General features: G+C 54.5%; 2 protein-coding genes across 4 annotated transcripts in view; one reads left to right on the top strand and one right to left on the bottom strand.

Annotated features, from left to right (window-relative positions):
- Positions 1-1494: 1494 nt before the first annotated feature.
- On the top strand, positions 1495-4512 carry SLC25A6 (solute carrier family 25 member 6). The gene is made up of 4 exons (XM_035029636.1): positions 1495-1730; positions 2348-2834; positions 3230-3370; positions 3935-4512. The coding sequence occupies exons 1-4, from the start codon at positions 1620-1622 to the stop codon at positions 4090-4092; spliced, it is 897 nt and encodes a 298-aa protein (XP_034885527.1). The 5' UTR covers positions 1495-1619; the 3' UTR covers positions 4093-4512.
- Positions 4513-6055: 1543 nt separating this feature from the next.
- Positions 6056-25608, bottom strand: part of IL3RA (interleukin 3 receptor subunit alpha) — a 22233-nt gene continuing 2680 nt past the window's right edge. Inside the window, exons 2-12 of one of the 3 annotated variants that reach the window (XM_035029635.1) lie at positions 25358-25455; positions 20848-20966; positions 17550-17670; positions 16936-17068; positions 16676-16767; positions 12719-12834; positions 10686-10712; positions 9504-9615; positions 7893-7998; positions 6653-6734; positions 6056-6348 (exon numbers count right to left, since the gene is read on the bottom strand). In XM_035029635.1, the coding sequence (XP_034885526.1) occupies positions 6274-6348; positions 6653-6734; positions 7893-7998; positions 9504-9615; positions 10686-10712; positions 12719-12834; positions 16676-16767; positions 16936-17068; positions 17550-17670; positions 20848-20966; positions 25358-25421 (1047 nt within the window). In that variant the 5' untranslated portion in view covers positions 25422-25455 and the 3' untranslated portion in view covers positions 6056-6273. Of the gene's footprint in view, positions 6349-6652; positions 6735-7892; positions 7999-9503; positions 9616-10685; positions 10713-12718; positions 12835-16675; positions 16852-16935; positions 17069-17549; positions 17671-20847; positions 20967-25357; positions 25456-25608 lie in introns of all 3 variants that reach the window. The other 2 variants (XM_035029634.1, XM_035029633.1) reach the window with 2 other exon arrangements.

Here is a 25608-nt window from a genome sequence, read left to right as displayed (position 1 = left end):
TGTACGAGTGCATGTAAGGAGTGGGTGTGCACGTGTGTACAAGTGCACGTGTGTAAGGAGTGGGTATGCACCTGTGTACAAGTGCACGTAAGGAGTGGGTATGTGCGTGTGTGTACGAGTGCATGCGTGTAAGAAGTGGGTATACACGTGTGTGTACGAGTGCACGTGAGTAAGGAGTGGGTATGCACGTGTGTGTACGAGTGCACGTAAGAAGTGGGTGTGCACCTGTGTGTACAAGTGCACACGTGTAAGCATGCACACGTGTGCAGCTGGCTGAGCACCGACCCGGTGCGCTGAGCGCCGGCATGGATCACCAACCGATGCGGGCTGTGAGGCCCCCACTTGCGGGTGGGGTCCCCCAGGGGGGCCCAGCGCGGCCAGACCCGGGATGGTCTGGGGTCTCTGGGGCAGGGGCGTGTCTCGAGATGTGTCAGTGGCGGGGGGGGGGGCCCTCCCGCTGTTCTGGAGGTCTAGGTGAAGGACGGTCCGGGAGACAACGGCGGAGGCCGCGGGTCTTTGGGGTGAACGCGGGGGTGGGTGGCGACCTGACCTCAGGCGTCTTTGGGGCGAGCCAGGGCGTCGCGACCTGACCTCGAAGGTCAGCAGGGAGAGCCAAAGGGTAGCGGCTGGGGATGACGGGTGCGGGGGTGATCGGGGCGAGCTCGGTGGTCATGGTCGAGCGTCGGTCAGAGAGATGGGCCAGGGGCTGGGGTTCGCGGGTGTTCGGGGCGTGCCAGGGCGTCGCGACCTGACCTCGGGGGTCAGCAGGGAGCGCCAAGGGGTTGCGGTCGGGAATCGAGGGTGGTGTTCGGGGCGAGCTGGGGGGTCGCGGTCGGGCGTCGGTTAGCGAGATGGGCCAGGGAGGGGCTCGGGGGTGTTCGGGGCGAGCCCGGGGGTCAGCAGGGAAAACCAAGGGGTGACGGCCGGGAATCGGGTGTGGGGCGTGTTCAGGACGAGTCCGGGGGTCGCGACCTGACCTCGGGGGTCAGCAGAGAAAACCAAGGGTGACGGCCGGAAATCGGGGGTGGGGCGTGTTCGGGGCGAGCTCAGGGGTCGCGGTCGGGCGTCGGTCAGCGAGATGGGCCAGGGGCTCGGGGTCGGGGGTGTTCGGGGCGAGCCCGGGGGTGACAGCCGGACCTCGGAGGTCAGCGGGGCGAACCTCTTCCAGCGGTTTGGAAGGAGCCCGGGCGCGGGGACCCAGCGACGCCCGGCCTTTTTCCGCCCGCTGAGCGCGCCCGGGCCCCACGGCGCCCTTGACAAGGTCACGGTGGCGGCCGAGCCCCTCCCCGGCCGGTACGGCGCATGGGCGGGGCCCCGCTCCCGCCATGCCCCGGGGCGCGGCGCGCGGGGAGGGGCGGAGCCGCGGCAGGGACGTGGCCAATGGGCGCGGCGCTGGCGGGCGCGGGGCGGGGCGCGGCGCGGCTCCCGGCAGCCCGCGGGGGCGCGGCGCAGCCAATGGGCGCGCCGGGCGGGGGCGCGGGGCGGGGCGTCGGGCCCTTAGCGGCTGCGCGCTGGCCGCCCCGTCTTTTCGGTCCCGGCGGCGGCAGCGCTGAGCCAGCGGCGCCCACCCTCCGGCTCTCCGCGCCTGCACTCCGCTGTCCGCCCGCTGCGCCGCCACCATGACGGAGCAGGCCATCTCCTTCGCCAAGGACTTCCTGGCTGGAGGCATCGCGGCCGCCATCTCCAAGACGGCCGTGGCCCCGATCGAGCGGGTCAAGCTGCTGCTGCAGGTGCGGGGCGGGCCGCGCGCGCGCTCGGGGGGCGCGGGGCCGCGCTGCGGGGGCTGCAGGAGGGGCGGCGAGAGCAGGGCGGCCGGCCGCGTGCACCGGGACCGGCCCGGCGCGCGGGCGCCGGAAGTGGGAGGCCGCGCCGCTTTGTCCGCGCGCCGCCGGGTTCCGGGGCCGGCCGCGCGTCACGTGGGCGCTGCCGCATCCGCGGGGGCGGGGCCTTGGGCGCGCACGCGCGGGCCGCGCCGGGAGGGCTCTTCGCGCGTGCGCCGGGGACAGGATGGGGGCCCCCCCCCGCGCCAACCCCACCGCCTGGGGCGAACGGAGCGCGGGAGCCCCGCTGCTGCCGCTTTTGTCGCTCGCTGGGTCTTGTCCCGCTCGAAAGCGGTGTGCGCGGCTGCAAACCCGAGGGAGCGCGCCGGTGGCTACATTGTTGCAACGTCCGGTGGCAACATTGTTGCGGCGGCGCCGTTGACGAGCTCGGTAAACGGGTTTGCTGGGCTCTGAGCTCTCCCGACCAGGCAGCGCGCTCAGATGCACGAATTAGTTCTCTAGGGGCGGCTGCGGGTACCGGGGGTCGCCCTCTTGCGAGCCTGTCCGTCCGTCCGTCCGCCCTGCAGGTGCAGCACGCCAGCAAGCAGATCGCCGCCGACAAGCAATACAAGGGCATCGTGGACTGCATCGTGCGCATCCCCAAAGAGCAGGGCGTGCTGTCCTTCTGGAGGGGCAACCTGGCCAACGTCATCCGCTACTTCCCCACGCAAGCCCTCAACTTCGCCTTCAAGGATAAGTATAAGCAGATCTTCTTGGGGGGCGTCGACAAGCACACGCAGTTCTGGAGGTATTTTGCCGGCAACCTGGCCTCGGGCGGGGCCGCCGGAGCCACCTCGCTCTGCTTCGTGTACCCCCTGGATTTCGCCAGAACTCGCCTGGCCGCCGACGTGGGCAAGTCCGGCACCGAGCGGGAGTTCAAGGGCCTGGGAGACTGTCTGGTGAAGATCACCAAGTCCGACGGCATCCGGGGCATGTACCAGGGTTTCAACGTCTCCGTGCAGGGCATCATCATCTACCGGGCGGCATACTTTGGCGTGTACGACACAGCCAAAGGTGGGTGTGTCCTCGCGTTGGGGCTTTGACGAGAATTTCAGGGTGCACCGTTAACACCCTGAAAGCAAGCCTGGGCCTGCCAGCGTCGAGGGCTGGAGTGCCTGCAGCAGAACAGGTTCACGTGTGCGGTGTGTGCGCTTCGCGGGGCTGGTCGGACCCCTGCTGTACAGAGAAGCCGCTCCCAGGCGCTAAGTCTGGGGCTCTGGGACTGTCCTGGGACCTGCGAGCGGTTCCTCCACCTTCCCACCGCCCCCAGCAGGCCCTGGAGCAGAACCCGTCCTGCCACCGGTGTTACCTGGTGCCAGGAGCTCCCCGTGGAGCCAGGGTGGGCAGTACTGATCGTGGACTGCTGTGTGTGCAGCGCTAGGACCTAACTCTGACCGGTGACCCCGCAGGCATGCTCCCGGACCCCAAGAACACCCACATCGTGGTGAGCTGGATGATCGCCCAGACCGTGACGGCCGTGGCCGGCGTGGTCTCCTACCCCTTCGACACCGTGCGGCGGCGGATGATGATGCAGTCGGGGCGCAAACGAGGTATCTTGTCTCGATCCTGGTGACAGTGGCTTGTTCTTGGGAGATGAGAAAACGCGAGAGCTCCTTGAACGAATGGCCCTTTGGCCTCAGCCCTCAGGAGGCGTGAGCTGGCAGACAGGCGCTTCCCAGGGAGCTTTGGGGCAAGGTCTTGTGGGCTGCCTTCACGGGGCGGGGGGGGGCCTGGTCAACGACAGTAATTCTCCAGGCAGCTCCAGACCTACACAGCCCTGCGGGCTACCTGCCCTTCCTTTGTTCTTGTCTCTCAGAATGGCCAGAGCCCTTGTATTGACCCCAGGGGTGGAGATGGGGCTCCGGGGTGGCTGGGGGCTCGAGTTTCTCGATCGATCATCCCTGTCCATCTCCCCACCCACAACCGTGGGCTGGGCAGGGGCCGTAAACCTGGGCCGTTGGTGCGCAGACCCTCATTTGTCCCTGTGATCGGAAATCCAGTTCATCCCGAGAGTAGCGTCCGATTCGGTGTCTGTAACGTGTCTTCCGCGGTTCCCTTTGTGCCCCTTCCCAGAACAACGGCCCATTCAGCTCTCCTGTCTCTCCCTCTTGCAGCGGACGTCATGTACAAGGGGACGATCGACTGCTGGCGGAAGATCTTCAAAGATGAAGGGGGCAAAGCCTTCTTCAAGGGCGCGTGGTCCAACGTCCTGAGGGGTATGGGGGGTGCGTTTGTGCTGGTCCTGTACGATGAGCTGAAGAAAGTCATCTAGATGTTCTTCCTCCAGACGTGGGGACCCAGGCAATCCTGTAGAATACTTGTAACTGTTACGGACCATTGATCTTCGAGAAATTCCAGTGTCCTTGTCCCGGCCAGATCACGTGTAGAGGGCTGGGGAAGGTCCCAAAGGGGGCTCATTGTGATGGACCATTGGCACCAGATTCCGTGTGTTGATTACGGGGGGGGAGGGGAATCACGAGGTCTTCGTGGGTCCACAGGCAGGCAGCTCCGCCGCACAGACCTTCGAGTCCAGGTGCTTGCGGGACCCGAGTCGTGTTTAAGTATTTATTTAAAAAAAAAAATCATGTCTCCATTTGTACTTAAGCACTCTTCTCTTTTGCACAACCGAATATTTACGATTATGTGTCATGTTGGGCATTCTGCAAAACCATAAAAAAACGGGACACAGAGACTCTGGTGGTTTGTTTTCAACTAAGCGGTCTTGTGGGGTTGGGGTGGGAGACACGAGGAGGGCCACGTTCTGCCTTATGTTGGGTCCTCTAGCAGCCTGGCGGGATGGCATTCATAGCACCCCAGTGGGGAGGGGATGGAAACTAAAATAGGCACATCACAGACTGCTCATGCAGGGGGCTCAGAGAGAGCCCCCTTGGGTGGTAGACCAGTGTGAGGGAGCCTGGGGGCATCTGAGCCTCCCTGCTCCAGGGATCTTTCAGGAGACAGACCTTCCTTAACCTTCCGTGAGCTTCTGGGGCCCCCTAAGTCCCCCATTCAAGTTAGTTTTCCTGCTGAGAAAAACCAGCCCAGAAGAGGCCACAAGCGGCCGCATCCTGTGACCCATGTCAGCCTTGGGCACTCCCGACAAGAATCCATACAGGCAGGCCCCAGACCCTGGGACAGGTCCACATCCTCTTACAGAGCCATGTCTGCACAAACACCAACATGCACTGCGGGAGGAAAGTCTCTTCCAGGCTGAAGGTTGGATCTTGGCATTGCTTCGGGGTGACCTGGGCTAGAAAGGCCAACTGGGGTTTCTGGAACCTCTCCAGGGCTGCGGCGTCCTGGACACGGAAGGCCAGTTTCCTTTTCAAGACTGGTGAGTGCAAATGCTTGTTCTGCTGCAATTGGGGTGGGGAGATTGGGGTCCAGTTAGAGATGAAGTTTGAGTTTTGCCTGGGGTCACAAAGCAGGTTAAAAGGGGTTGGGACAGGACCGTGCACCCTTAGACCCGTGTTTACTCTGCCCAACTCCACAGACCAGCCTCGCTGGGAACCTCAGCTTCTTGAGCCCTGGTGTTCTGGATGGAATGACGGTCCGCGGACGCTGCCTCCCGCCTGGAGCCATGTGAACCGCTGGACTTGGAGACCTGCTTTCACCCCCTGCTCATCTTCGGCTAGTTGAACAGTCCGTCCGTTTATGCAGCCAGGCCCTTCTTACCTTGGCCAGCAGGTCCCCAAATACCCGCGGGTGCTGGTGGCCTCAGTAATATTTCTGCAGTGACGCTGGGGTCCTTTTTGGCACGGCTGGTTCTGCAACGTTCGGGTGCTCGCCTACCACCCTACACGAAATGTTCCAAAGGGTAAGCGGCCCCTCCCTCAGTAAACGGCCGAGCGCGGTGTGTCCAGGGAGCCCTGCCCCTGGGAGACCCAGGCTCCTGTGAGGCAGGCGGTGTCCACAGGTTTGCAGCGGGCGGGCTGACGTGGCTCCGTGTGAGGAGTCCACGCCGTGGGCAGTGCAAGGCCACGCTGCAGGGGGCGGTGTTGGCGGACAGCCAGGCCCCCCGAGCGTCCCAGGTGCTGCTCTCCCCATCTCAGGGTGCGTGGCGGCTCCTCCGTGTCAGCAGCTTACACTGAGTGCAGCGAGAAGACCAGAGAACCAGGCGTGGCCGCTGCAGGGACTCAGACCAACCAGTCTAGCCAACCTGTTAGCGGCAACCTGGATGGGGCCCGTTTCAGGAGGCGGGAGACGGGGGCCCCGGGGGCCTGGGCGTGGCGGGCTGTATGCCACCCCCCGAGTCCAGGGACTGGGTGGAAACGGCGTTTATTTACGAAATGAGCCTGACACAACTCTTCTTCCTCGGTTGTAGCGGCTCCGCGGAGAGTGCGCTGGGGTGTCCCTCCCCCCACCCCCATACAGTCGGACCGTCTGTTGGTCCAACCGCAGCCAGGCTGTGCGGGCACCTGGCCGTGCAGAGAAGGAGGTCTGACGTCCTGTGTCATGTCTCCCCCAAAACCTGCACCTCCGCCACTGGGCAGTCCTCCCGGCTTGCTCTGCTGGTCTCCCAGGCCACCTGCAGGGGACAAGGGGGTCAGGCTGAGCCGCAGAGCTGTAGTCTTGCAGCAAGGGTCCCCCCCGACCCCGAAAAGCCGCAGGGGCCTGACTGGTCCTGGGCACTTTGGTCACTGGGGCTCCAGGCCTTGCCCACCTGCAGGAGCGCCTCGGGCGAGCGCCCATCTCCTCACGTGACCGTCACCTGGCAGTCTTGCCCTTCCTCCCGCCAGGGCCAACACGCAAGCATCCTGCTCCCCAGGAGGGGCTGTGGCCACCCCGTCCCAGACCCACCCACCCCACCCCCAGCAGAAGCCCGGACGTACCAACTTGCTGTTCTGAAGGTTGTCAGCGATGGGGTCTTTCATGTGAGGGATAGGGGGGAAGAGCTTCTGCAACACTGAGTACCTTGGAGGACAGAGAGAGACTGGCTCTGAATCCAGAACTCGGGGGGGGGGGGGGGGGGGGGGGGCACCGGAGAGAGCCGCAGCCTCCGAATCCAGAACTAGGGGGCACCAGACGCCAGAGAGAGAGCCGCAGGCTCCGAATCGAGAACTCGGGGGCCCCCGGACACCAGACAGAGCTGCAGGCTCCGAATCCAGAACTCAGGGGCCCCCGGACACTGGGATGGAGTTAGGACTCTAGCCCCAGGTGGGGGTGGGTGGGGGGCTGGTCTCTACTGCCTGCCCCCAGCACCAGGTCCTACAGCCAGGAGCAATCCTGGTCTGCAGGGGCCAAATGCTGATCTGCTGGGGCCCGTGCACCCCACCCCGACCCCTGCCACAGACCCCCGGCCCCCAGGCTGCTGGCACCCACCACGGACCCTGCCACTGCCCACGGCTTCCACACAGACCAGCGGCCCCTACCTGAGCAGGAGGCCCATCCACGCCCAACGCCGAGCCCCTGGGCTGGGCGGCTCCGCCTGAAGCGGCCGGGAGGGGCGTGGATGCAGCCAGAGAGAGGCCAGATCCCCCGGGGACAGACCCCAAGGCCCGCTGCGGGACAGGACCTGGCAGGGCTCCACAATTTGGCATTTGGGAGGTGCCCCAGGGGCAGGAGTTGCTATCCGTGGGAAAGGTCAGGATTACCCTGTCGCTGGACCCCTGCCTGCTGCGGAGATGGAGGAGGAGGAGGGGAGGGGAAGGAAAGGGAAGGAGGAGGAGGAGGAGGAGGAGGACTAGGAAGGCGGCTCCCAGAGTCCCCCCCCCCGAAGGATGTCGGGGATGGGGAATCTGGGCCAGGGGTGAGAGGCCGAACAGCGGGGACACGCAGGTGAGCCTGGCTGTAGACCCGGCACTTGAGCTAAGGGTCTGGGGAGGGAGGGTCCCGAGGATGCTGCATCGGCCCCCAGCTTCTGGATTTCCATGGGCGGCAGGGACCAGAACAGGGTCCTGCCTCAGAAGGACCTCGGGGACGCTTGAGGCGGCAGCCTGCTCCCTGGGGGTGTCGTGGTCCAGCAGGTACGACCCGCACGCGGTAGCAGGAGGGGGGGACGGGGGTGGGGACGGGGATGGGGAGCAGCGCCCTGCGGGGAGGCCAGCGAGGTCGTGGGGGCGGCGCGCTCACCTCCCACACAGCACGACCACGAGCCCCGGGACCAGCAGTGTTCCCAGCAAGACCAGCGCGGTCAACAGCCAGCCGGGCGGCTGCGAGTCCTCCCCGAGGTCGCACACTACGGAAGAGGGTGGACGGGGCACGTCAGCAGGCCCCAGGGCTGGTGCTTGCACCCAGCCCTGAAGCCTTCCCCAGGGGCTCCCCGACAGGCAGCAGGCACTCGGGCGCGTCCAGGAGGGGACGGTGGCCCCCTGCACGGGGGGCCGGCCTCGGCGCCGCAACACCGAGGCCCCCGCCGCAGGCCCCACACCTCTTGCAGCTGAGCCCTGGTCCTAGACCGCGAGCATTCCCTGCAGCCTGGCCGGGAGGGGGAGCCCCTGACGCGCCGACCTGCAAAGACCTCAGGCTCCCCTCTGGGATCGCGGGGCCCTGTGGGAAGTGTGGGAGTGTTCTGGGGCTGCCACAACCAGGTCCCACAGACAGGGTGGCTGAGGCTGGGAGTCCGAAATCCAGGCGGGGCCGAGGCGGGTTCCTCCTAAGACCTCTCTCCTGGGCGTGTAGACCCTGTGTTCTCCCCGTGTCCTCACGGGGTCGTCCCTCTGTGCGTGTCTGTGTCCTCATCCCCTCTTCCTATAAGGACCCCAGTCCTATGGGATCAGAGCCCACACTACTGACCTCATTTTACCTTAACCACCTCTTTAAAGACCCCACTTCCAAATACAGTCTCATTCTGAGGTCCTGGGGCTGAGGACTTCAATAGGTGAATTTGGAGGGACACATCTGAGCCCACAACAGAGGGTCTTTGCAGATGGAATCAAGTAAACCTGAGGTCCCAGTGGAATAGGATGGGCCCTAATCCAATGACGAGTGTCCTTATAAAGAGGAAATTTGGACACAGAGAGACACAGAGGAGAAGCCACGTGAGGACGGAGGCAGAGATGGGAGGGACGTGGCCACAAGCCCAGGGAAGCCTGGAGCCCCAGAAGCTGGAAGAGGCAGGGAGGACCCTCCCCTGGAATCTCCATGGGGAGCACAGTCTTACTCCGCCTGGATCTCAGACTCTGGTCTCCAGAGCTAGAAGAGCATGGATTCCTGTGGGGTTTTAAGCCCCCTCCCCAACGACGTGTGGTCATTTATTGCAGTAGCCCCGTGACCAAGGTTTCCTATGCGCCTCTGAAACAGGACGTTCTTGGGGGAGCCAAGGAGGAGGGTCTGGTTTCAGAACAGGTCAGGGAGAAATGGCAGCTCTTATCTGGGGGGAAATCCTTCTAATTAGGCCCAAGAGCCATGCCAGGGACCATGTTGGATAAAAGAGGAAGTCGTGTGCCTGCTCACAACAAGCCATGGGGGTTCTAACTGGGGGTCTTGTTCCTCCCCCTCGCTGCCCCCCCATGGGGTGAGCACAAGGCGCAGGGTCAGCTGTTGTCTTCAGAGACACAGACACGTCTTTGGGGACACAGAAGCACGTGGAGCTCGATCCCGGCTCCTTTGGCGGCAGAGCAGCCAAGAGCAGGGATGAAGAGCCCGTCTGAGCGTGCGAGGGGTCTGTGCTTCCTTGACCAGGGCTGGTGCCCCCCAGCGTCCAGCGCACCCGAGGGAGAGGTGAAAGGGTGCCCCACTCACCAAAGTTTTGGGGGACACTCCACTCGCTCCACGTGTTGCGGAAGAAACCTTTCACCTTTAGTCTCGCCATGTAGTTCCCGGGATTGTGAATCTGGAAGAAGTTTTCCTGGAGCTGAGGTTGAAAAGGAAAGAAGGAAAGGCTGTTCCCGGTTGGCAGGGAGACAACGGGGCCCTGTCGTGGGTGGAGTGGGTCCTCCCCCAAGCTCGTGCGTGAACGTTCTCGCCCCTCCTTTGGAAACAGGTTTGGAGGAGATGCAATCAGTTAAGGAGAAGGCCGCTGGGGTAGGGGGGCTGTAATCCATTACCACTGGTGTGGTTACGGAAAGGGGCAATTTGGCAACAGACACACACACACTGGGGGAAGACCGTGTGCATGATGGTCTCCCATCATGCCAAGGAGCCCCAGAAGCTGGGAGAAAAGCCTGGAGCCTCAGGAGGCAATGAGGTCCTGCCCCATCTGGATCTCGGACGTCCGGTCTCCCGGGCCCGGAGAGAAGAGAGCTGTGTTTTAAAACCCCCAGTCCGGGACACGGGTTATGGCAGGTGTCCCCCCACCAGGGGAGCTAACACAGGCCCCCCAAGAGAGCAAACCCGACCAGCCTTGATCACGGAAGATGCCTGCAGTTCAGAGGGGCCCAGATCCTGGAGCCCCCTGCCTTTCTCAGCCCAGGCTCTTGGTGTCCAAATAAAAATGTTCTTCGTCAGCACTGGGAGGTAAAGAACCCGGGGACACCCTCAACGAGGCCGAGACTATGGTGACATGAGTGGGTGTTGTGCCCTGCATGGGGCCCTGCCAACTTATGAATGGTGACCTCCTCACCCCGCTCCCCAAGAAAGATACGTCCCCTCCCCCCGGAGGCTGTAGTCGGGACCTTCTTTGAAAGTAGGGTCTTTGCAGATGTGCTTACGTGAAGGATCTCAGGATGACCTCATCCTGGATCAGCGTAGCCCTATGTCCAATGACAAGAACCCAAACAAGGGACAGAAGTGGAGACAGACACAGAGGAGAAGCCACGTGAGGACAGAGCTTCATCTCTGAGCTGTTTCCCCTCAGCACAGACTCCTGGAGATTGCCGGATGGGTGAGCGGGGCCCCCACACAGAGTCGGGCACCGCGAAGTGGCTGGACAGTAAGAAAAACACATTTGTGATGCCCAGTTCGGGGACGGTGGGGGACACTCACCTTCTCTGTGTAGGCAGGATTGCGGCCCTACAAAACAAGAGTGGAAATTGGTGGGTGTCTGATGCCGTCCCCTGACGAAGGCCCTTGTTTGAGCCCTTTTAGGTTTATACAGAAACCGAGTACAAAATAATCAGGGATTGAGTCTAAACGATCAATATCATTATAAATAAATATGAGTATAAAGGAGAGATTAACTAAAAAATACCTGGTCTTTTCTTTTTTTAATAGAATTAATAACCTTTATCCTTCTAAGCAGTTTTAGGTTTACACAAACATTAAGTATAATCACTAGTTGAATATAAATAATAAATAAATATACAAAGAAGTAAAGAAACAATACATTTAAGTCAATAACTGAGTATGAAATACTAATTAGCTCAAAACATTTTGTCATTTTCTTTTATAGACTTATAATTCTTTTAAGTTTATTTATTCATAGTCTCTACACCCAACGTGGGGCTCAAACTCATGACCCCGAGATCCAGTCGCACGTTCCACCGACTGAGCTGGCCAGGCGCCCCCATACTTGATCTTTTTTTTTTTAAAGAGTTTTTTTTATTTATTTGACAGAGCACAAGCAGAGGGAGAGAGAGGGAGAAGCAGGCTCCCTGCTGAGCAAGGAGCCCGATGTGGGACTCGATCCCAGGACCCTGGCATCATGACCTGGGCCGAAGGCAGCCAGCCGCTCAACCGACCGAGCCACCCAGGCGCCCCCATACTTGATCATTTTTTAAGATAACTTTATTCAGGCATAATTTCCTTGAGCAAACCACACATTGAAAGCACAGGATTTGGTGTGCTTTGAGAAATACTATGCACATAAAACCAGCTCAGTGTTCCAGGTAAGGAACGACCCCGTCACCCCCGAATTTCCCTGTGCCCCTCTGTCATGCCTTCCTCCCTGCACACACCCAGAGCACACGTGTGTCACTCGCTGTAGATCATTCTGCATGTTCTATGCTTCTGTATATAAATGGGATCCTCTAGGGTGGACCTCGAGTCTGGCTCACCTTCACTGGGGGTTTGGACTCCACAGCGCGGATATGTTTTGTTCACCCCTTCTCTTGGGTTGTTCCCAAACTCAGCTGCTATGAACACGCAGGTCCGCACTTTGGTGGGCTTATGTTTTCGTTATTCTCAGAGCCAGACCCCGCATGGGAATGGCTGCCTCCACGAGATACTACCAAAGCCTCTTCCAAAGTGCCGGTGCCATTTTTTCTCAAAAGGATGTGATTTTATCCTGGCTCTTACAATACGGAGAATGTTCATCCATAAGGGACATCTCAGAGAAGAAGAAGCCACGTATATCATTTTAAATGGTCACCAGTTTGTGACAAGCAAGTGTTGTAATCAACTGGGTGACACCGTCACCCACCCTTGGTTTGGCCAGACTTTGTCGTTTTAGCCAATCTGAGGGGTGGGGAGAGTGGCCTCTCCCTGTGGTTTGCATTTCTGTGGCAACTTTTCATGTGTTTATGGGGCATGAATACATCTTTGGGGAAGTGGTTGTTTCAACTTCTTGCCCTTTAGTTTTTTTTCATGTAGTTGTTTGTCTTCTTGGTATTGACTTGGAAGCCTTTCTTATCCATCCCAAACATGAGTCCTTTGACAGACAAATACGCACCTGGCTTCTTCCATCTGTGACGTGCATTTTCAATTTTACCTCTGTATTTTGAATAGCCAACATTGTTTCTTTTGTTAAAGCTAAATTTTTTTTAGGGTTTGTATATTTTCTTTTGATGATTTTCACACATACAAAAGCTTACATGATCTTTAATTTTTTTCAGTTTGTGTGTGTGTGTGTTAACATTCTTCATTTTTATGTAGGGTTTATGTTTTTTTTTATTTAAAATTTACTTCAGTTTTATTTTTATTTATTTTTTTACTTTATTTTTATTTGTGTTTATTTTTAAAAGACTAAAAACTTTTTTTTTTGATTCATTTTTTTTTTGTGTGTATGTTTTATCTGCCTCCAAAGCTTTGGGGTACAGATTCTAGAGAATCTAGACTTGCCAGCTACAACAAGCATTTACCTTTTGTATTTGAAGTTCATACTCAAATCTGAGATTGACGTGGCTTAACACTTTCCATTCCATCATCGAATATGATTTGTTACACGTTGCAGTGATATTGGGTGAACTTAATCTCTCTAGGACAGGGAAAAAAAAAAAAAAAAAACAAAGAGACTTTTATGAGTAAAACAAATCAACATCCCCCCAGCCCACTCCCAGAAGATACTTTGAAAACAGGCTTCATAGAAATTTAGGGTGATGGGAAGGAGAGGAAAAGGTCCTTCCAAGGTTAAAGAATGGGCAAAATATCAGTATAGATGCATGACAAAATATGTTGAGATATCTATCCACTTGAATTAGCCTTAGGTCTAGCTGCTCAGACAGGAGCCTGTGAGAGACCCCCGCCCACCCTGGGACCCTTCTGGAAAGCGCTCTTCAGGTCTGTGCCTTGGACGTCCCCAGGTCTACACCTGATTTTTCCCCTTTGGCCGTAATTCCACTGTTCTTTGGCAGAGGGAGGAAAGCCTGTTGCACGCGTGGACTCCCTCCTTCCTTCAGGCCTGTGTGAGCCTGGCCCGCTCCCCACCCTGCGCAGGGTCAGTCCCATTTCCAAAGCCCTTGGCCGGCCAGCTGCACTCCCAGAAACATCTGTCCCTCCTCGTGTTCCCCAGACCCCGCGTGCTGTAGCCAGGTCCTCCCCGGGCGTCCTGCCCTGCCTTCTGGCTGCTGAGACCCTCCTGGCCGTCCCTGTTCGGGTGCTCTGCCCTCTGCCCTCCTTCTGGGCATTCAGCGTCCCCTGACTCCATGGTTTCGCCAAGCTTCCTACGTGACCACGTCTGAAACTACACCCCAGGTCCGACCTCCACTGGGAGCCCAGCCCTGGGTCCTCACCTGCCTGCAGTGCTGTTCCACCTGGATCCCTGGCTGAAAGCTCACTACAGGGCAGTCCCCAGCTCTGGGTCTCCTCCCCCCCCAACCCACCTGCTCTTCCTCTCTGCTGGCCCTCTTCTTCCTCCCCCTCCCTTCCCCCATCTATGACGTCACCCTGCCCCCAGGCTCCCTCAGTCGTGCCTCTACCACAGGAGGATGCACAGAATCCATCCGCAAAATAGTCTCGAAACCAGCTCCCCTCCCTCCTCCCTGCAGCCAACCAGGCCCTGCCCATCTGTGGCCACCTTACTGTGGGACACACCCACCCCCACCCCACCAATGGACTTGTCCCCTCAGAAGCAGGAGACAGGGCATGACGCCTGCTTCGGAGGATGCGCCCATTGGCAGGGCCAGGAGAGTGAGGCCAGGAAGGCAGGGGCACCCCAAAGGGCAGGTGGGTCAGTCCTGCTGGGGAACAACCCTGGAGACAGCCCAGAACCCGCCTGCTAGGAGCCACCCAGCCCAGGCGAGGGAGCAGGGTTACCCACCAGCCCCTCCGACTTTGGGCAGAGTGCTCACGTCCTGCCTGCCTGTGGGCTGAAAGGCTCCGGTCGCAATATGACACACACAGGCAGGGTCCCCTTGTAGACCTATGGCTCCTTGTGGGAGGAAGGGCCAGGGTCAGGGTGAGATGTGAGTCACTTTCTACAGAGCTCTGCAGGGAGGGGAATGGTCACCCCCAAATGGTACATCCATGTCAAATCGCTAAAACCTGTGAAGGGGATCTTGTTTAAAAACAGGGTCTTTGCAGGTATAATAAGGGAAGGATCTTGAGATGATGTCCTTCTAGATCATGGTGGCCCTAAATCCAATGACAGGTGTCCTTACAAGAGACAGAAGAGGAGACACAGATATAGGAGAAGCCACGTGACGACGGAGGCAGAGGTGGGAGGGACACGGCCACCAGCCCAGGGACACCTGGAGCCCCAGAAGCTGGAAGAGGCAGGAAGGACCCTCCCCTGGAGCCTCTGGAGGGAGCACAGCCTTGCCCCACGTGGATCTCAGCAGCCCTGCCCCACCTGGATCTCCAGAGCTGGGGGATAAATTCCTGTGCCTTAAGCCTCACAGTTTGGGATCATTTATGAAGATACCAACTGGGAAATGATAAAGCACCACGGCCCGCTTCTCTTGGTGTCAACGAGCAACATCCGGGACACTCTTCAGCAGCCACCCCTGCAAGCCTGAACCTGGCCCATCCCAGCACAGAGCTGTGTGTGACTGATGTCCTTGCACATGGCCCCAGGCTTGGGTCCATGCTCTCCTGGCGCCATGTTGAAATTGCTAGTAACGTTATTGTATTCATCTCCCAGGGCTGCCTGGTACGCCACCAACAGGTGTGTTGGACCATAGAAATATGTCTTCTCACAGTTCTGGAGACCAGAAATCTGAAATCCAAGTGTCCACGGGGCTGGTTCCTTCTGGAAGCTCAGAGGGAGAATCTGTTCCAGGCCCCGTTCCCACTTCCGGTGACTCCTGGCGATCCTTGGCGTTCCTGGGCTATAGACACATCACCCCTATGGCCTCCCATAGCCTTCCTGTCTGTCTTTGGGTTGGCCTCTGTGTGTCCTCCTTTTCTTGTAAGGGAACAGCCATATTGGATTAGCGCCTGTCTGTAACAAGTGCAAAGACCCTATTTCCACATAAGGTGGCATTCACAGCTGCCAAGATGTGGACAGATCTTTTGGGGGGACAACAGGCATTTTTGAATTTGTGTTCCTGGGGAATAATGGAGCATGCACTGGGGACACGGAGCCCCCAGTTCCCATTTGACCCCTCCGTGCATTCCCTACCGGGCTATCACACAGCCACCACCCCACTGCACTAACCACTGTCTCCTCCCACCCCTGCTGGGAGCTGGGGTGAGGACACAGGGGTCCAGGTGGGAGCGTGCATTGAGTTGCAGGTGGTCTTGGACACGGTCTGGATGTACCAGTGAGGGCCCCATGTCTGAGGGAACAGCGTCCAACCAGTGCCAATAAAACACAGCATGGAGGGGCGCCTGGGTGGCTCAGTCGTTAAGCGTCTGCCTTCAGCTCAGGTCGTGATCCCAGAGTCCTGGGATCGAGCCCCGCATCGGGCTTCCTGCTCGGCGGGGAGTCTGCTTCTCCCTCTCCCACTCCCCCTGCTTGTGTTCCCACTCTCGCTGTGTCTCTCTCTGTCAAGTAAATAAATAAAAAACCTTAAAACAAAAAACAAAAAACAAAAAACACAGCATGGAGCTCAAGAGGTGGGAGGCCAGAGACAAAGGAAGAGTCCCCCTGCTTTTCAAGCAAGAGGCCTTGCCTTTTTCCCCTCTGCACCACATCTCAATTCACGTAGCCGGCCACGTGCTTCCTTACCCCACGTGGACCCACCAGGGCAGGCCCAGGCTCCCAGAGGCTGAAACGTGTCACACTTTGGGGAGGGGTCCAGTTAAAGAAAATGGATGGCGACATAGCTTTGTTACGATGGGGTTTGTGTTCCAGAAACCCACTGGCATATCAATGCAGGGCCTTGACAGGTGCTGTGGGCATGACTCTCACCCCTCCCCAAGACTTGTGATGGAGGCATGTGTCCCGTGTGTTCTAGGAATGTTCCAGAAGCAAGCAGGTTACTTCCTTAGGTGCAAGGAGCTCATAGCCACTGCTAGGAGATGAACACGTGTCATCCTCAAATGCACAAGCCCTGACCCCCAGTGGGATGGCATTCAGAGGTGAGCCTTCGGGAGGTAATTAGGGTTACCTGACATCATGAAGGTGGGGCCCCCCCATCATGATGGGACTCGGGTCCGTATAAGCAAAAGAGAACGGAGCTCTCTTTCTCTCCGTCGTTCCCCATGTGAAGTCACAGTGAGAGGCCTGCCAGGTGCAAGTCAGGAAGAGGGACCCTCACCAGGAGTCAGATCTGCGGGCCCCTTAAGGTCGGGCTTCCAGCCTCCAGAACCGTGAGAAATCATGTGTCATTTCAGCCGGCTACTTGGGATTATTTTTTACGGCCCCCTCAGCTCAGACACCAGCATCCCAGAGCCGAGGGTGCAGCCTGAGAGCCGTGTCCTTGACCTGTACTCACCAATTTCTGATAATTCGACAGAACGGTCCACGCAGGGGATGCTGGCGCCGTGGCTTGTGCCTCTCACCAGGATCTGGAGCTGTTTCGGGAATCTGGACACATCATTGAAATGACACCGGACGTGTTTCCCCCGATCATCCGTTTCGTAATGTGGACACTCCTGCTCCCTGTGGGTCCTTCGGCAAGGAGGGAGCACCCAGGAATGACCCAGCGGCCCCATGTGCCCGGGGAGAGCCCTGCTGTGCCATGGCCACACCTACCTCAGCTCCTGCCAGTATAAGCGATACTGGATGTCACTGGGGGCCTCCCTGCCCACCTCCCAGCTGCACGTCAGGAAGTCCACGTCGTGCACCCAGCAGTCCAGACGTTGTGCGGCCGCCCCAGGGTTTCCTTCTGCACTTGCAAAGGAGGTGAAAAGAAGAGCAAATCGCCTTTCACACACACAGTTACAGGGACAAATACAGAGCTATCCTGTGGAGGCTTGAACCAGTTTCCCGCAATGATAACCCCTGGAAAACACGGTTCTGTGGTATCTCCAGCCAGATGTCAACACCTATATGCTCAAGATACAGGACAGTCTCACCCCCCAAGGGCCCCCCAGATGGTCCTTTTCTTGCCTCACCCCCTTCCCTCCTGTCCATCCTCACCGCCCCCACCGCCGACCACTCATCTGTTATGCATTTGCACACCATCAACTCAAGTAGGTCCTACGAATGAAATCCTCCTGCATACGTGATGCCCTAGGGTTGTGTGCTTTTTTTTTTCCCCCACTCCCTGCAGGTCCACCCGAGCTAAAAGTCATGGTTTTTGTATTCCTATGACCAACCAATGACAGAAAGCAAACAAAACCCAAAGAGGAACACGTTCCCCTCACCTTGCAGAGGATACTGAATCCCCATCAAGAACGGTGGACCTTTGGTCAAGGAGATAGTGAAGTTTTTCACTTCACATAAGGGAAGTACGTGGAACTGGCAGTAACGATTTTTGTCGATGGCCTGAGAGAGACAGAGAACCATTTATTCATTGTTGAAAGAACACACGTAGTGTCATGGTGATGATATTCAGATTTAACAACAGCAACAACAATAACAACACCAACAAAACCATAAGTCTCCAGGACTTGCTCTATAGATTCCATGCAATCTTCATCAAAACCCCAGCAATTTATTTTGTGGTGGTTGACAAACTGGAAACGGTGTATAAATTACTGGTTGGTGGAGAGGGAGGGAGATGTGAACAGGTGAGGAGCACAGGATTTTTTTTTTTTAGGGCAGTGACATTGTTCTGTATAAAACGTATCATTCTCTATTTGTTAAAAGTCATCAAATCACACACTAAGAGTGACCCTTCAATAAACTGTGCACTCTGGGTGAGGATGATGTGTCCAAGCACGTTCATCAGTGGTAACAACTGTGCCATCTGGTGGGGAGGCTCATAGCGGGGAGGCTGTGCCTGTGTGGAGGCAAGGGGTTGGGGGTTCTTTTTTTTTTTTTTTAAAGATTTTACTTATTTATTTGAGAGAGAGAGAATGAGAGAGAGCATGAGAGGGAGGAGGGTCAGAGGGAGAAGCAGACTCCCTGCCGAGCAGGGAGCCCGACGTGGGACTCGATCCCGGGACTCCAGGATCATGACCTGAGCCAAAGGCAGTCGCTTAACCAACTGAGCCACCCAGGCGCCCGGGGTTGGGGGTTCTATACCTTCCTCTCAATTTTCCTGTGAACCTCACACTGCTCTGGAAAAAAAGTGAAGTTTATTAATTGTTTAAAACTGTACAAAAATTTCTATAAAATAGTTCCATTTATGAATAAATAAATAATTCCATTTATGAATAAATAGATGAATATTCCATTTAAGGAATTCCATTATTAATAAATCGACCCTTTTCTAAGGATCGAATGATAAATGAAATTGGCATGGAAAAGCTGGGAAAATGAGGAAATAAAAATAGAACGTCACATGGAACAAAAATGAAAGGAAAATATTTATCAAGCTCATGATGAATTCCAGCTTCATATCTGTATTATATAGTAAGTTAATATAAATAGAAAATGATGTGAGGCTCCGAATGGATTAATAAGCAGAAGGTTATTTTCTTAAGATTTTCTTTTTAAGTCATCTCTACACCCAATGTGGAGCTCAAACTCACGACCCCCTGACATCAAGAGTCGCACATTCTACCAACTGAGCCAGCCAGCGCCCTCAGTTGGTGGAAATTGTAATTAATAAATGAAGAAGGCTTCTATCTAGTTAATCATATTTGTAACAGATTCAACCAGACTAGTTGTTAAATACATATTAACACAACGCATCTGAAGCTCTGGGAAAATGTGCGCCTTTGTGCAGTTTTCGGCACGGATCTAAAACTTCCTTGGATAATTCAGGTGAGGCTCATAAACACAGTCACTGTCTCTTGTCCGAGGAACTCGGGTTCCATAAAGGCTTCTAAAAGGAAGTTCAGAACGGCAGAATGTGGGGTAGACGAGTGTTTTCCCAAACCTGCCATAGCTGTGCTGAGCGCTGCTTCTGAGCATTCTCTGGCAGCCCAAGGATGGAGGTCCTCATGTATGCAGATCATGAAAACAGGAGAGGGAGAGACTCCACCCACTGAGAAGGGGAGCCCGTCTCCATTGAGGACAAACACACCAAACACAATATTTACCCATTTGGCCAAGAGCATAACGTTCAAGTAGCATAGAGACATGGGAAAACTGGACAAAAGCGCAAAGACCGTTAATAAAACAGAAATGAATTCAATTTAGGGAAAACCAACAGTGGATGAGGGAATGACAACAGGGTCCAGTATCTTGAAACAGTCCTCAGCAATTCCTTCTATATCTTTGGTATTGAGAAAAATATCTAGATCTCTCCTACATGCAATTTACGTGCACGGACGTTGTGAAGTAGGAATCCAACTTAATTTTAGTGCATTTTGGAAATTGTGCTGACTTCATGCATACAACACTCTATCTCTTCTATATCGACTTGAAATATCATCTTAGTTAAAATCCACCCTACCCCCACCTGCCGCCAATGCATGCTTCTGCTTCCAGATTGTTCCATTTCTTTAATCTATCCATGCATTCTGTCAATCTGATACTTTGGATAATCATAGCTTCTCAGCACATTTGGAGACATCATGGAAAGGCAAATTCCTGATCACTAGTGTTCTTTATCAACATTTCTTGGTTCTTCTGTAGCCTGCGTTGTTCCAGAGAGAGTTTAGAGTCAACTGGCCAAGCTCCAATGAAATCCCACTGAGCCTTGTCATGAACTGGATTGTGTCCCCCAAAATTCATGATGAAGCCCTCACCCCAAGACCTCAGAAAGTGGTTGTATTTAGACATCGGGTCTTTAAAGAGGGGATTAAGGTAAAATGGGGTCAGTAGGGTGGGCCCTGATCCCATAGGACTGGGGTCCTTATAAGAAGAGGGGGATGAGGACACAGACATGCACAGAGAGATGACCACATGAGGACAGAGAATGAACATAGTGTGTCTACATGCCCAGGAGAGAGGTCTCAGGAGGAACCAGCCTCAGCCCCACTTGGATCTCAGACTCCCAGCTTCAGGCCCACTTGGATCTCAGACTCCCAGCCTCCAGGACTGGGAGGAATAAATGTGTGTTGTATGAGCCCCTTCCTCTAGGGTATTTGTTATGGGGGCCCAGGTTGTGACTTATATTGTGTTAAATCAGGAATAATCTCAAGACAGCAAATTTATTCTCAAGGAAGTTGATAGGTGCCTCTTCCTCATGAGACTCTATGAGCTGTGAATGTATTGTATTCTCACCATAGCCCACCCATGGGATCTGTCACAGTTCTCAAGACCCCTGAACCTCAGAAGATGACACAGTACCGGATTTGGGTGAGAGGCGGGAAATGGCGGGAAAGCAAGCACTCACTTTCAGCTGGGTTTTGCTCCCTACCTGCAATCCCTGAACACATTTTCTCACCAACGCTCTCCAGGGACACCATCTTGGACATCCTACAGGTGGCGAACCCTGAGCTGTGGTGCCGGAAATAGACTCTCACCCCACATTCCATACCCAAGCCCAGAGCAGAACCCCCACCTCTGTGATGTCTGAGTCGGACTTGGCCCTAGGTTTCTGCTAGCTCTTAAGTTCCCGAAAGTCACGGAAGCTCCAGTGTGCCAAGTACAGGGAAGATGGTTTACCTTAGTGATAAGTTTTGAATTTATGAAACACAGAATTTCAGGAACATTTCCATGGAGGTCCCAGGTCAATCTCCTTTCTCCCGGCTCCATCCTTAGGTTCTTAATCGGTAAATTGGGATCTGAAATGTTTAGAGGTCAGAGTTAGAAGAAATACTGCGGTTGTTTGAACGCTTACCGCCATGGGAACTTCCTCCCACCGAGTTCACCGACAACCTCGGGAAGCAGAATTCTACACAGACAAGGCATTGCCGGGACCTGGCCGAGGCCATCAATCAACAGCTCCTTATTCCTCTCATTAGCCTGTCCTCCCAGTGATGGAGGAAAAAAACCCCAAGAGTTGGGTAAAGCTGGTCACTTTCTGCCATCCCCATTTATCTTAAATGTACCTTTTGTGACCATGTTACTTTCCCTGAGAACTGAGAACAAATTCTGGCTTACATATGTCTCTCAAGGTCAACGATTCTGAGGACTAGTGGTTACCAGTGGCCATCGAAGATGCATTTCTTTCTTTCTTCTTCTTTTTTTTTTTTTGTTCTACTTTGAAAATATAAGGCATGGTCATTAGAATGATATTCATGACCTTCCACGGTTCACAGGCTGTTGGAGCAATTCTGACATTGCTGGAAAAACTCCGTGAGCACATACATCTGATTATGTTTTGAAATGGAATCAAAGCTCACGCATTCCTGCAACAGGGTCCCTGGGAAAGGGGGTCTCTAGTGGCAGACCACAGAGCTCAATATATCTGATCAAAGACTTGCTTGTGCATGTCCAAGGTGCTACTGAGTCATGTTTTGCCAGGAAGTCTGTAAAGCTACAACAAATACTTGGTGAGATTTTATCTGTGACTCCTTTCAAGGACTTACAGGATATGACTTTCATAAATGTTCACAGAATTTATAAACTGTAAGTGTCGTGATTAGTTATCAAGATCAACAGCCTTAGTTTCATAAGCAAGACCAAACCATATCAACACCTTGGTTTCTGCCATTATTTTCTTCTGACATATAAGGACAATTTATTCCTTCATAATAATAAAAAAAAATCATTTGGAGAAATATCTTTTAAGTTGAAAATGTAATTCTTGATAGATTCCTTTTTAATTTAAATTCAATTAACCAACATATAGTACATCATTAGTTTCAGATGTAGTGTTCAATAATTTATCAGTTGTGTATAACACCCTCTTAAGAGAGTCTTATGCTTCAGGGGCACCTGGGTGGCTCAGTCATTAAGCATCTGCCTTCGGCTCAGGTCATGATCCTGGGACTCTGGGATCGAGCCCCAAGTCAGGCTCGCTGCTCCACGGGAAGCCTGCTTCTCCCTCTCCCACTCCCCCTGCTTGTGCTCCCTCTCTTGCTGTGTCTCTCTGTCAAATAAATAAATTAAATTAAATTAAATTAAATTAAATTAAATCTTAAAAAAATAGAGTCTTATGCTTCAAAATTTGCACTCAGTCCTGCCAACACATTAAATATCATTAAAACAGATATGAAGGATGAAGTAGTAAATATTAATGTTAGTATATTTTATCATATTTTAGTTTATTTTTATAAATAATATAAATGTATATAAATTAACAGATATTTAAGGAAGAAATAGTATCATGTGCACAAAAGTTCAAAAAAGAAAGGGGGGCTGATGGGAAATATTTTCTGATTCATTTTAGGAGGCCAGCATTATCCCAATATCAAAATAAAAGATATTAAAAGTAAACTCAAGGCCAACACCCCTTATAAACATAGACACAAATCCCTTCAGAAAATATTAGTAAAAAAAACCCAGGAATACATAAACCTGGTAACACCTTATGAGATTTACTCTGCGAATGCAAGGTTTCTTTAACCATCAATATAATTCATCCCCATTAACCAGAAACTAATGATCTTCTCCATAGAAGCAGAAAAAAAAAATCGACCCAACTTAACAACCATTTGAGATTAAGAAATCTCAGCAAACTAAGCATGGAACAAATCTTCCTTACCCTGATAAATCTATGAAAATCTTTGAGCTAATTCAGACTCAATGGTGAAAGACTAACCACTTCTCCTTAAGACCAGAACAAGGCAAGGCGTCTGGTTTCAATACTTCTAATCCACCTAGTACTGTACCAATGGCCCCTCTTAATGCAATTTGGCCAACGTTGAAGCTTTAGAGGGCTTCCAGCTTAGGAGGGAAGATGTGAAAATTTTATTGCGTCAGCTGCCTCCTTCAGCCTTTGGTTCCTAGAAAGCAGCTCACTTCCTACCTGTGGTCAGCGATCCTAGAGTACCCTCAGGCCTGAAGTGACCGCAAAGGCGGCAGCAGACTCTGCCCCAGGACAAGACAGGCAAATCAAAGATAATGCTCACACCTGGGGGTGTCAGGCTGAGAGTAGGGGAAGCCCCTTCCCTTCCCAGACATCCCACATCTCCCAGCCCCTTGGGCATGGGGTGTGGCCATGTGACTGGGTTCTAGTCCACAAAATTCGACAGGAGACATGATGGTACTTCCAGTTCTCACCCATAAATGCTCCTGGAGATGCTGAAGGACCCTGGATCTTGGAGTAAATATCTGGGGCAAAACCACCTGTTCTGAGTCACACTGTGTCTCCTCAAAATTCGTGTTGGAGTCCCAACTTGCAGGACCTCACAATCGGACCTTATTTGGAAATGGGGTCATTGCAGGTATTAATTAATTAAGATGGGGTCGTTCTTGAATAGTGCAGAAACTAACACAATGTTACTGGTGTCCTTATTAAGAGGGGACATTTGGACACGAACAGACACAGAGGAGAAGCCACATGAAGACGGAGGCAGAGATGGGAGGGATGCGGCCACAGGCCCAGGGACACCTTGAGCCCCAGAAGCTGGAAGAGGCAAGAAGGACCCTCCCCTGGAGCCTCTGGAGGGAGCATGGCCTTGCCCCACCTGGATCTCAGTGGTCCTGCCCCACCTGGATCTCAGCAGCCCTGCCCCGCCTAAATCTCAGACTTCTGGTCTCCAGAGCTGGGAGACATAAATTAAGCCCCCCAGGCCATGGTATTTTATGCTGGCTGCCCATGCAGACTCAAATAGCAGCCTTCAGAAGAATAATCCCTGGGCGCCTGGGTGGCTCAGTTGGTTAAGCGACTGCCTTCGGCTCAGGTCATGATCCTGGAGTCCCGGGATCGAGTCCCGCATCGGGCTCCCTGCTCGGCAGGGAGTCTGCTTCTCCCTCTGACCCTCCTCCCTCTCATGCTCTCTGTCTCTCATTCTCTCTCTCGCAAATAAATAAATAAAATCTTTAAAAAAAAAAAAGAAGAATCCCTTCCTCTCTGTCCCCCACAAAACATCTGAATTCCACCCCTATTTGAGGAAGGAATAAATGTCTAATGGGTTATGAAATCTTATGGCTGTCACCACAGCTAACATCTTCTGACGCAACCGAGGTGGGTACGCTCCTGGACTCCTGGAGAACCTATTGTGCCTGGGGCCCCGAGCTCGGCCCACGTCTGTGTGCCTGGGAACCCGGCGTGGAAAACATGCAGATGGCCTCTGTCTCAGGTCCGCCCCTTACTTGGAAAATTCCTGATGGCGACTGGGTTCCATGCGGACACTCCTGCAGGTCAGTGTGAACCTTCAGAGACATTAGCAGCCCCGTCTTCCTCGTGGCCTTGGGCTCACTCAGGGCCCACACCCGGGCTAAGTCAACGCTCTGTGCTCTGTACCGGGCTTCACTGGCTTCCAACTGGCTCCCTGGGACATTTCCTGCTGCATGCCCATCAGCCGCCCCTGTGCCCTGAGTCTGACCAGACTGACAGTCAGAAGTGGGCACAGATGGCTCGGGGATTGTAATCAGCATCTTCTCATCTCATTACTTCTGGTTACTATGGAGTCTCATTATCCTTCATTGAATGATGTCATTATTCCCCATCATCATGATTCAATATCGTATGAGCACATGGAAGGCAAGGAGACCGTACTTTGCCACACATGGCCTTCTCCTCAGGCACATGTCTGTGGCTACACGCTCCCTTCCTATAAGGATGCCTGTCCTGTTACATTAGGACCACACCCTGATGGCCTTATCTCCGCTTAATTCCATCAGGAAGGACTCCATCTCCAAACATGGTCACATTCATAGGTTCTGGGGGTGAGGGCTTCCAGAGAGGACCTTGGTGGGGACACAGGTCAGCCCATAACCAATGCCGTTCCCATGACCCTACCCAGGAAGGGGAGACACAGGTGAAACCCCATTTCGCACTGGAATAATGATTCAGGACCAGGGTAGGTGATGCATCCTTGCATTCGAGCTACATTGAAATGCTCAGCCCCTTGACCCGATCACAGTCGGTATCCTGGCTATGAGATTGTACCATGACAGCATTGCAAGGCGATCCCATTGGCGGGATAGGGGCGAGGGGCACATGGGCAGTCTCTGCATCAGCTCTTACAGCTGCCAATGCATCTGTAATGATCTTGACATGGAGTTTAACTGAACGACAAAACGCCTGACACAGCCACAGACCACAGTTGGGTTTTCGTCCTACCTTCCTCCGATTGCAGCAGACCGGAGACAGACGTCAGAAACACCGTGAGCCACACCAAGGCCATAGCGACGTGGCTCCCACGGCAGGGAGGTCGTGTGCTGGAAGAGAAGGCACAGTTAGAGTGTGGGATGGGGGAGGATGAACTTAGGGAAGCTACTGCTCACGAGCCTGGAGCTCCTTCCAGGAGGGAAGGCTCTGGGTATGTGCATGTGTGTGGGCGTGTGTGCATTCGCGTACATTCATGTGCATGC

Source organism: Mirounga leonina, unplaced genomic scaffold (genome assembly GCF_011800145.1).
Source record: "Mirounga leonina isolate KUSES-001 unplaced genomic scaffold, KU_Mleo_1.0 Mir_268, whole genome shotgun sequence".
NCBI classification, from domain to species: domain Eukaryota; kingdom Metazoa; phylum Chordata; class Mammalia; order Carnivora; family Phocidae; genus Mirounga; species Mirounga leonina.
This window is presented reverse-complemented; position numbering and strand designations above follow the sequence as displayed.